Genomic DNA, 11,323 nt, shown 5'->3' with positions numbered 1-11,323 from the left:
TTCCGCACATAACTCGTAGCAGCTTCAAAAATGTCAGTAACTGAAGAACATGTTGAGATGCGGTGCAGAATAGTGTCCTGTTGTTGACACGAGGGGCAAACTTCCGTTGGACTCAACCTGATGGAAAAAAGGCGAGTGCGTGTGGCCACCACATCATGTACCGCCTTAAACCAGGTGGAGCGGACATCAAAGGACAAAGCAGGGGAGCTGATGTTACGCCAGAGTCGATCATAATTCACATTGGTAGGGGCGATTCGTTGTATACGCATTTGTAGTGGAGGAGACCTTCTTCTAAGATTCTGGTACACTACCTGAACAAGTCTCGTATTCGGATCTGCACCTAGTGAGTCTATGTAACACCAATCCAGCAAATAAACTTGAAGATATTGTAACGACCTTGGAATTACATGAAGATCAGGTGGATTTCGAAGGTCCGATTTAAGTGACCAATGTTGGAGCCATGCCGCTGAGTAACAAGCATTAGAAAGCTGAATCCTTCTCCCTCTGCTTAGGAATAACGCAAGACATTTGTCTATGACATGTATTAAGCCAATGCCACCTTGTGATGGACTGCAGGTTAATGTTGACATAGGCACCCGAAACACACAACCTCTCCAAATATACCACGATATTGCACAATTAATTTGTCGTGCATAAGCATTTGTTAATGGTAACACTTGGGCTAAATACCAGCACTTGGACAGTATATACGTCTGTACAGCCCAACTTCGTTGATATAAACACAAATCACGAAAATATAAGTCTTGCGCTGTTACTTTAACCTTTTGAACAATTCCCTTCCAATTGAGATGTATCATCTCTCCTATAGAAGCAGAAAATACAATCCCAAGAATTTTGATGGTCTTCACTGTTTGCAGTGGGGGTAACTGCGGAAGCTCTTGCCACTGTCCAATCGGAAGAATCTTGGATTTTTGCTCGTTGATACGTAGCCCTGAAATGTTACTGAATTCATTCAAAATTGTTTTAAGTTGTTCAACATCCTTTTCATTTGAAAGCAAAACACTGACGTCATCCGCATACGCAACTACCGCTAACTTCTGCTCCCTGAGGGAAATACCAGTAATAGAATTATGCAGTTTACATATAAGTGGATTAAGTACTAAAGTAAATAATAACATAGAAAGTGGACAACCTTGTCTAATAGATTTAGTGATATTGATCGTTGGTGAACGAAAACCATTGATTTTAATCTGACTATTAATTCCACTATAAAGACATTTGATATAGGAGATAAAAGTGTCACTGAAACCGTACCATGCTAGACACTGGAGCATGAAATTATGATTCACGTTGTCGAATGCACGTTCAAAATCGATGGAACACAATAATCTCTTGATTTTATCTTCAAGCGAAGTAGCAACACAATCTCTCAGGGAACACACCACATCAAAGATAGTACGCTCAGACGAGCCACAGTACTGTGCTGGATGTAGGAGCTTACTTAGAAGCGGTTTTATGCGGTTGACTAATATTCTAGCTATAATTTTATAGTCATATGTGAGCAATGTAATAGGCCTGTAATCGTGCACTGTGACCGCATCGATTTTTTTCTTAATAAGAACAATGATACATTTCTGTTGCAATGCACAGAGTTTCTTCCGGTGTAGAATTGCATTTATCACTGTTGTTAAGTCCTCCTTAATTATTTCCCAGCAGGTTGCATAAAATTCTAGTGGGATTCCATCAATTCCGGGTGTTCTTGAGCGCTTACCTTGACAAAACGCTGCATAAACTTCTTCTTTAGTGACCGGCTGTTCAAGCAATAGGTTTTCTTCTTCTGATACGGTAGCGATCTTGACTGAATCAAAATATCGTAGAGAAGGTGAATTGTGGGATTTTTCTTGAAAAATATTGCTAAAATGCAACAGAAAAGCGTTACTTATGTCATGTTGTGTAGTATAGTGTTGGCCTGTATTGTCTTCAATTTTCCTGATCATGGTAGAGCGTTTTCTTTTATGCGTCCGTATAAGATGGAAGAGGTTGATTCTTTCGTCTGTTATGGGAGGGATTAGTCCGCTTCGAATTTTTAAGCTCTCCATTCGCTGTCTAAAAATTCCCAAAATTTTAGCTTTATATTTGTTGAGTTGAGTGCGTCGTTCTGAGTGTGATATGGAACTATGATGCAAGTGGAGCAGGCATTGATGATAGAAATTAAGATTATATTCATCGGCATGATATTGAAGATAAGTTTGTCTTTTAAAATAATTCTTTAATTGGGATTTAATAAAATATTCCCACCAATTTACTACATCATGATATTCGGATTTCTTCTTCGACCATTGAGTCCACAACTGCTGTAGCTCTTCCATTACTTGTGGGCTTTGAAGACACCTTGTGTTCATTTTCCAATAGGGACGTCCAAATATCAAAAACGACATATTCATTTCAATATGCATCATGACAGCTGAGTGGTCAGAAAAGGCTACAGGAGTGATCTTAATTCGTCGAATGTTTGGAGCTATTGACCGATGGACGTAAAAACGATCTAATCTAGCAGCAGAATTACTAGACACATACGTATAACCAACATCATTATGCTTCATTAACCAGGCGTCACTCATTTGTAGTCCTGTCACCAAACGCTGCAGTGTATTGCTGGATCGGTACTCTCCCGTACAATCTTGCGGACGGAGTACACAGTTAAAATCCCCTCCAAACACATAAGCATCATTCAGGGAACGCATGAGATAAGGAACATCCGTTTGAAAAAATTCATTCCTCTCTTGCCGTTTATTGCTACCTGAAGGAGCATAAATATTGACAAAACCATAACCATTGAAACGTCCACAAATACCTCTACCAGAGGGAAGTTGTACAACTGACTGGAAATTAATTCCAGCTCTGGTAATGAGAGCTGTACCCAACCGAGAAGTACCTAGATTCACATATGATGTATAATTATATAAGGACGAAAAATCTGCAGTGGATACCTCTTGAAGGAAAAGAATATCAACATCATGCTCTACTAAAAAACGTTTCAATGCATAAAGTTTTGTGGGAGAGGAATTATTATTGAAATTCACAGTGGCAATGCTTACAGTGATGGTCATCACGTTAGCCAATAGCAGAACAAACTTCAACAACATGTTGCACAATGCACGACGAGTAATCGTCGGTCAGAGATCTAGTCAACTGGACGTAATAGTGGAAATCCTAGTTTACTGCCTTCTCCTTTGTAAGGGTGCGAACGATGTTTTGGAGAATTACCGCTTTTAGCCAATTTCTTTACACCAATCTCTTGTGACGAGGACTTGTTTGTCGATCCAAGATCTTGCTCTTCTTGTTGCATTGCTTCGTTCCAATCCTCTGGAACTGATGCTGTTGCTCGCCGAGTTTCTTCAGGATCCTTTGAATCACCTGTAATAACCGGAACAACAACGTCGACAGGATTCTTCCGCCCATTGGCAGAACACTCACCAGTGTCAGAAGATTCCATTGCTTTATACTTTTTCACTGGTTGCTCGTGAAGAATCTCGGATACGTCATCTGCTGAATCTGTTTCCGAGTCACCCTGTTCTATCGTCATAGTCACCGTCTTATCAGCCACTGCACTACTCTTTTGCGTTATTGATTTCTTTTGCAATGAATTACTCTCTTGCACTAATTTTGTATCAGAAATACCAGTGGATGGTTGTTTTTCGGATAAAATATCAGTCCCATTTTCAGATGAAACACTAGTCATAGTAGGAGTTGTCGCTGCTGTAGAAACACTAGGGGAAGGGATCAAGTCACTCAGTGTAAGACGTGTTCGAGATTGTATCGTCACAGGCGCTTTTATATTCCTATTAGGACAAGCTTGCCGTATATGAGCTGTACTTCCACAAGAAAAACACGTAAGTTCCTGCCCAGGGTAAGTTACATAGGCTTCGTGACCGGCTATGACAATAGACGAAGGTATGACCTTGTTTAGTACCATGTGTGTAATGCGTATACCGGTATAGACATTATATCGAAATTTTGATGACCACTTTTCATTTTCTATATGTTGCACTTTCCCATAGTTCTGTAGCACGTTTCGTATTCTTTCATTGGACACTTCCGGTGGTATGTTGAGCACTCGTACCATAACGACTTCTTCGTCTGCAGGGGTTATGTTGACTGTTACATTATCTCCATTCATAAGTTTAACGGATGATGATCCAGTATGTTGTTGTAGGTAATGTTCGTAACTAATTTTATTTGTAAGTTTAATATATACTGCATTTTGTTTCCCTACTAACTGAATCGCTTGTATTTCCGTATCTTTGATACGTAACCCTTCTTCTATCCATCTATGTATGTCAAATGCTGTCAGACGCGTTTCTTCTTTATTAAATATTGCTTTTAAAGTATTTTCCCTTTTAACTGCACTATTCATGATAGAGCAGGCCGGATTGTTACAAATAAATCTGAAATATGTAAAGCAGTGAGAGAACATTATAATGACATTTTTGTAGAACATAAACAGTTAAATGGGTCTATTTCTAACTTGAAGCTACCGGCACAAAAACAGATTTCAGAAACTGAGAATAAAAAATTAGAAAGTTCTGTAACACAAAAGGAAATTTTTATAGCTTTACAGCAAGGGAAAAGATCTAAAACACCAGGAGAGGATGGGATACCCCATGAGTTTTATGCGGTTTTTTGGGAGTGTATAGGACCCACCCTGACAAAAATATTCAATCAAATGTTATGTAAAAAAAAACTAGGTCCTTCTCAAAGACGTGGAATTATAGTACTTATTCACAAAGGAGGGGATAAAACGGAAATTAATAATTATAGACCGATATCCTTGTTAAATTATGATTACAAACTACTTGCAAGGGTTTTAACAAATAGAATTAAACCTCTGCTTACGGATATAATACACCCCTCTCAAAATTGTGCAGTATCTGGGAGATCAATATTTAACGTAGTATGTCAATTAAGAGACGTTGTAGCAGCTAGCCTACATGGTAAATCCCAAGGATATCTCGTTTCTTTAGATTTCCAACGTGCCTTTGACTGTGTTAGTCACAAGTATCTATTTGAAGTCTTAGCTTGGCATGGGCTCAATCCAACATTTATTGGCTATTTGAAATGTCTATATACTGATATCAGTGCTGTTATACAAATTAATGGGTTTCTTACTGCTGCTTTACCTATTACAAGATCTATTCGACAAGGATGCCCGGCTTCTATGATTCTATTTGCTCTTGCACTAAATCCGCTCCTATATTTATTACATGAAAAAACTTTCAGGATATAGGATCGGAAATTCTAGGCTAGTAGCGACAGCGTATGCTGATGATGTAAGTGTAATTATTAATAATGAAGAGGATAAAGCTCAATTGGAGAAAGTATTGAAACCCTTTGCAGCAGTATCAGGGTTAGAAATCAATAAAAGGAAATCGACTGCCTTGCCCATAGGGGTGTGGACAGAGGAACCAAGTTTTGAAAATATAAAAAATTGTTGATCAACAAAAAATACTTGGTATATATTTTCATCGCCTTCCCAATACTATGCAGAGTATAAATTGGAGTAAGGTTGTCCAAAAAATAAAAAGACTTACACAGATATATAAATGGAGGGATTTCTGTCTTTATGAAAGAGTATGGTTTATTCATACTTTTATTTTATCTGCCTTATGGTATTTGGCACAAGTATTTCCAATTATGGTGAGTCATAGCAGACAAATCACAAGTGTCATGTTATGGTATTTATGGAAAGGATGTATATTTAAAGTACCACTATCCACCTTGTATCGTGCTACTGACGAAGGTGGGTTAGGGTTATGGAATGTAACTAAAAAATGTACAACGTTATTTCTTTATCGAAATCATATTCTTCAAAATAATACAGATACAATATCAGCGGTGTGGTTTCAACAATGGAGACAAAAGGTCGACCTTAGGAATCCACCCGATTTACGAAACATACCTTCCATGTTAAAATATTTAAGATTATACATGCAGGAAGGGAGTTACATAAATACGTTGGATGTGGGAAATACTTGTCCTACAAAAAAGGAAATCTATGGACACCTACAGCAATATGGGGAGTTGGTAACAATGCGGGTAGTCAACATCCTTCCTGTAGGAGTTAATCTAGTGCAATTGTGGGAAAATATCACGAATAAAATACTAGATGCGCCGGTCAAATCATCGTGGTACTTAGTTATTCACGATTTAATAGCCACCAGATACAGGCGTTATAGGATAAAATTGTTAAATGATCCAAATTGTGAGTTTTGTGGTGAACCTGAAACGTTGACTCACATTTTTGGACGATGCACCAGAACACATGCTATTTGGCAACGTATGGAATACTATTTACAGGGATTGAAAATTGATCGATACCCGTGGTTTAGTCCTTATATACTAACGAGGCCAGATTTTAAAGTAGTTTCTAAGTTTAAACAGGACGCTTGTATTTGGATTCTTGGAAACACGGTGCATTATATTTTACAAAATGAAATATGTGATTGTGATGGCTATGAATTGTACATGAAATATAAAAAGAGTCAAATACAAGTGAGCAGGAACAATGCAAGAATTATACACTATCTTTGCTGTATATAGAGGGGGGGGGAAGAAAAGTACCAACAAACTTGTATCATAGTATTAATTTGTATGTAAATACCTATGTATATGATGTAACATAGTGTGAAAAATAAAAAAAAAATAAAAAAAAATAAAAAATAAAAATAAAATAAAAAAAAAATGATTCACCACAAGGTTTCGAAACAAACGCACAATGTAACACTCACGCACGGACTACGTACGACACACGATGTTACCTGCTCGGCTGTCGCCGGCAAACTGTATAATTGGGAGCCTGCTTCTGTTGGTGGTGGATTTAAATAAATAAATAATAATAATAATAATAATTATTATTATTATTGCTATTGCTGCTGCTGCTGCTACTACTACTACTACTGCTGCTGCTGCTGCTGCTGCTGCTACTACTACTACTACTACTACTACTACTACTACTACTACTACTACTACTACTACTGCTGCTGCTGCTACTGCTGCTGCTGCTACTACTACTGCTGCTGCAGTTGCCACTGCTACCATTGTTATTATTATTATTATTATTATTATTATTGCTGCTGCTGCTACTACTACTGTTGCTGTTACTACTACTACTGCTGCTGCTGCCACTGCTACCACTGTTATTATTGTTATTATTATTATTATTATTATTATTACTACTATTACTACTGTTGCCACTGCTATTATTATTGTTATTGCTGCTGTTACTACTACTAATACTACTACTACTACTACTACTGCCGCTGCCACTGCTGTTATTATTATTATTATTGCTATTATTATTATTATTATTATTGCTATTATTATTATTATTATTATTGCTATTATTATTATTATTATTATTATCATTATTATTATAGTTATTCCTATTGCTATTATTATTATTATTATTGCTGGTTCTACTACTACTACTACTACTACTACTACTACTACTACGACTACTACTACTACTACTACTACTACTACTACTACTACTATTGCCGCTGCTACTGCTGTTATTATTTTTATTGCTATTATTATTATTGTTATTACTATTATTGCTCTTATTATTATTGCTGCTACTACTACTATCGCCGCTGCCACTGCTATTATTATTATTATTATTATTATTATTATTGTTATTATTATTGTTATTGTTATTGTTATTATTAGTATTATTATTATTATTAATGTTTTAATGTTGCTGCTGCTCCTACTACTGCTGCTGTTGCCGCTGACACTGCTGTTACTAATTATTATTATTATTTTTACTACTATTATTATTGTTATTGTTTATTTATTTATTTATTTATTTATTTATTTATTTATTTATCCTTTAACCACTACAGGTTGCCATTGACAAAGAGTACCATGATACAATAAATAGGGTAAATGCCTTGAGGCTTAGTGATACATTGTTGTTAAAGTGAAAATAACAATTTGAATTAGATTGAAACACATGATAATAAACGAAATAACGTCAAGAAGATGCGAATTAAAGTCATGGTCCATATGTATGATGCCTGAAAATAGCTATTGATCCTGTGAATGTTGCAATTGTTAGATCTCCTAAAATATCTTTATGCAGGCCAAAAGATTTACAGAAGTCGACTAGGAACCGAGGTATGGTCCTTCGGGCTCCTATCATTAGTCCCGTAATGACGATGGATTCCAGATGGTATTTGTCCTTATAAAAACCGATGGAAGGTTAATATATTTTCCTTTTTTCCTCGTGTACTTCTTCTGGCTGATGTTCATGTGATTCGAATCTCACAGCAGGGTCTATGATATAATCTTCAAGAGAAGAAGGTTTAAATGCAATTATATCGATTCTTCGATTACTGCCCTCGCTGGATATGCCGTGTACTTCTTCATATACTGAATAACCTTTGTTCCTTAAGGCAGTTGCTATTACAGATCTTACTGTATGATGCCGCGTATTTCGTAGAAGTTCACCTTGTGGACAAGCCCCCAGGACATGGGCAAGGGTTTGAACCTCTCTGTCGCAACGTCGACAGAGGTTACTGCACGACGACCCTTGTGATTCCGGATCCACTTATTGGCCGGGGTATATTGTTGATATAAGAGTACGCCTTTGCCTTTGTTTTTTCTGGCTCCAGTTCTCAAACGCTTTTTCTCTTAATACTTGCCGTACCTTTCGCGTATCTACAGTGCCGTATTTGTCTAAAATATTTGCTGATTCGGTGAGATTGAATGCTGTGAGACTGGATGTAATTTCTTGGGATAATTGCCTTGTAGCATGTAGGAAGGAATTATTGGTACATACATCTTGATTACACAACTTTTAACACTGTATCACTTCGGAATATGTATGATAAGAACTTTCTTGTGTTAAATATTATTAACGTACCTTGTTAACATGTTTCGACCTATTTTCGGTCATCTTCGGAACTGGTCGTTGTTGGTATTGGCGCCTCTTGTTTCAATGTGGGTGCGTTCGTAGTGTAGAGTCAAAGAATGTATGTGTTTTGAAATTGAGTTGTGTGTTGAGAATATCGTTGGGGTGGGTTTTCGTGTGTCTGTATATTTCATATTGTTCTAGTGTGTTTAGTTTCTGGCTTTTTGGTTGGATGTGCAGTATTTCCATGTCTGTGTTGATGTCTCTGTAGATGTGGTTGGCATTTGTGATGTGTTCTGCATATGTGGAGGTGTTTTGTAATTTTGTTATGGCTGTGATGTGTTCTTTGTAACGTGTTTGAAATGATCTGCCTGTCTGTTCTATGTTGAAGTTGTTGCAGATGTTACATTTGAGTTTGTATAAGCCTGTGTGGTTGTATTTGTTTGTTTGTGTTGTTTGTGTTTTGAGATGTTTTTGTAGAGTGTTATTTGTTCTGTATGCGATGTTGTGGTTTAATTTCTTGAGTGAGGTTGCAATTTTATGTGTGTTTTTGTTTTCGTATGTTAGTGTGATGTATTTTTTGTGTTCTTGTGTTTGTGTTGTATTCTTCTGTAAGACGTAAGACAAAACAAAACCAAAAAAAAAAAAAAACAGAAGAAGAGGCGCCAAGACCAACAACGACCAGTTCCGAAGATGACCGAAAATAGGTCGAAACATGTTAACAAGGTCCGTTAATAATATTTAACACAAAGTTCTTATCATACATATTCCGAAGGAATTATTGCATTTAAGCAATATTTTACAGGCATTTATACGTTGTAAGTATAATTCCCATGCTGAACAAAATAAACCTAACCCCATGAATTTTGTGTCTGTATACAACATATCTGTAGGAAGGTCATTAAGCAGTTGCAGTAGGTATTTCTTTCAGCACACCCCTTATCATAATATCTGCATCGACTATGAATTTATTAGAAATATTTTTGGAGGCACTGTCTGAAATGGATATATTAGACTAGGACAGATTGAGATGTTAATGATGTATTTTTGATCCGCTTGTAAGTGTGGTGAAGAAATAAGCAATTCTACATTTGTTCTTAGTTTAGTCAATGTTGAAAGAGGATCAAAATTAATGTCGTCATTAAATTGACTTCTAGATAGCGAATTAAGTCACCTCTTTGCAAACCAGCTATTTCATTTCCAGACGACATGTGGAAATTTTCTTCAAACAGCTGACCCTTTTTAATACACATGCCTTTACACTTGTCAATGTTAATATCTAGTCCGATTTCAAGGAATTGCTGAACTGCGTGATTGAAGAGTATTAAAGCGGATTTTTTGTCTTCTCCAATGATAACATTATCATATAATAATAATAATAATAATAATAATAATTATTATTATTATTATTATTATTATTATTATTATTATTATTATTATTATATTTGGGGCTAAGCGGGATGAAGTTACAGGAGAATGGAGAAAGTTACACAACACAGAACTGCACGCATTGTATTCTTCACCTGACATAATTAGGAACTTAAAATCCAGACGTTTGAGATGGGCAGGGCATGTAGCACGTATGGACGAATACAGAAATGCATATAGAGTGTTAGTTGGGAGACCGGAGGGAAAAAGACCTTTAGGGAGGCCGAGACATAGATGGGAGGATAATATTAAAATGGATTTGGGGGAGGTGGGGTATGATGAAAGAGACTGGATTAATCTTGCACTGGATAGGGACCGCTGGCGGGCTTATGTGAGGGCGGCAATGAACCTTCGGGTTCCTTAAAAGCCATTTGTAAGTAAGTATTATTATTATTTTTATTATTATTATTATTATTATTATTATTATTATTGTTATTATTATTATTATCGGTATTATCCTTATTGGTTTTATTATTGTTATTTTTATTATTATTATTAATATTATTATTACTACTATTATTATTGCTGCTGCTACTACTACTACTACTACTACTACTACTACTACTAATACAATTGCTGCTGTTGCCGCTGCCACTGCTGTTATTATTATTATTATTACTATTATTATTATTATTATTATTATTATTACTATTAATTACTTAGTTACTTGCTGGCTATTAAGGAACCCGGAGGTTTATTGGCGCCCTCACATAAGCCCGTCATTGGTCCCTATCCTGAGCAAGATTAATCCACTCTCTATCATCAAGTACATCTCCCTCAAATCAATTTTAATATTATTCTCCCATCTACGTCTCGGCCTCCCCAAAGGCCTTTTTCCCTCCGGCCTCCCAACTAACACTCTATATGCATGTCTGGATTCGCCCATACGTGCTACATGCCCTGCCCATCTCAAACGTCTTGATTTAATGTGCCTAATTATATCAGGTGAAGAATACAATGCGTGCAGTTCTGTGTTGTGTAACTTTCTCCATTCTCCTGTAACTTCATCCCTCTTAGCCC

At 36.5% G+C, this 11,323-nt stretch overlaps 1 protein-coding gene across 1 annotated transcript; it reads right to left on the bottom strand.

The window, feature by feature from the left end:
* Window positions 1-3,145: 3,145 nt before the first annotated feature.
* LOC138695170 (uncharacterized) lies at window positions 3,146-4,378 on the bottom strand. Its single transcript, XM_069819629.1, has one exon. The coding sequence runs from the start codon at window positions 4,376-4,378 to the stop codon at window positions 3,146-3,148; it is 1,233 nt and encodes a 410-aa protein (XP_069675730.1).
* Between the last annotated feature and the right edge of the window lie 6,945 nt (window positions 4,379-11,323).

The sequence above is a fragment of the Periplaneta americana genome, chromosome 2 (genome assembly GCF_040183065.1).
Source record: "Periplaneta americana isolate PAMFEO1 chromosome 2, P.americana_PAMFEO1_priV1, whole genome shotgun sequence".
NCBI classification, from domain to species: Eukaryota; Metazoa; Arthropoda; class Insecta; order Blattodea; family Blattidae; genus Periplaneta; species Periplaneta americana.
Note: the sequence above shows the minus strand (reverse complement) of the source record. Positions and strands in the feature narration are given on the sequence as shown.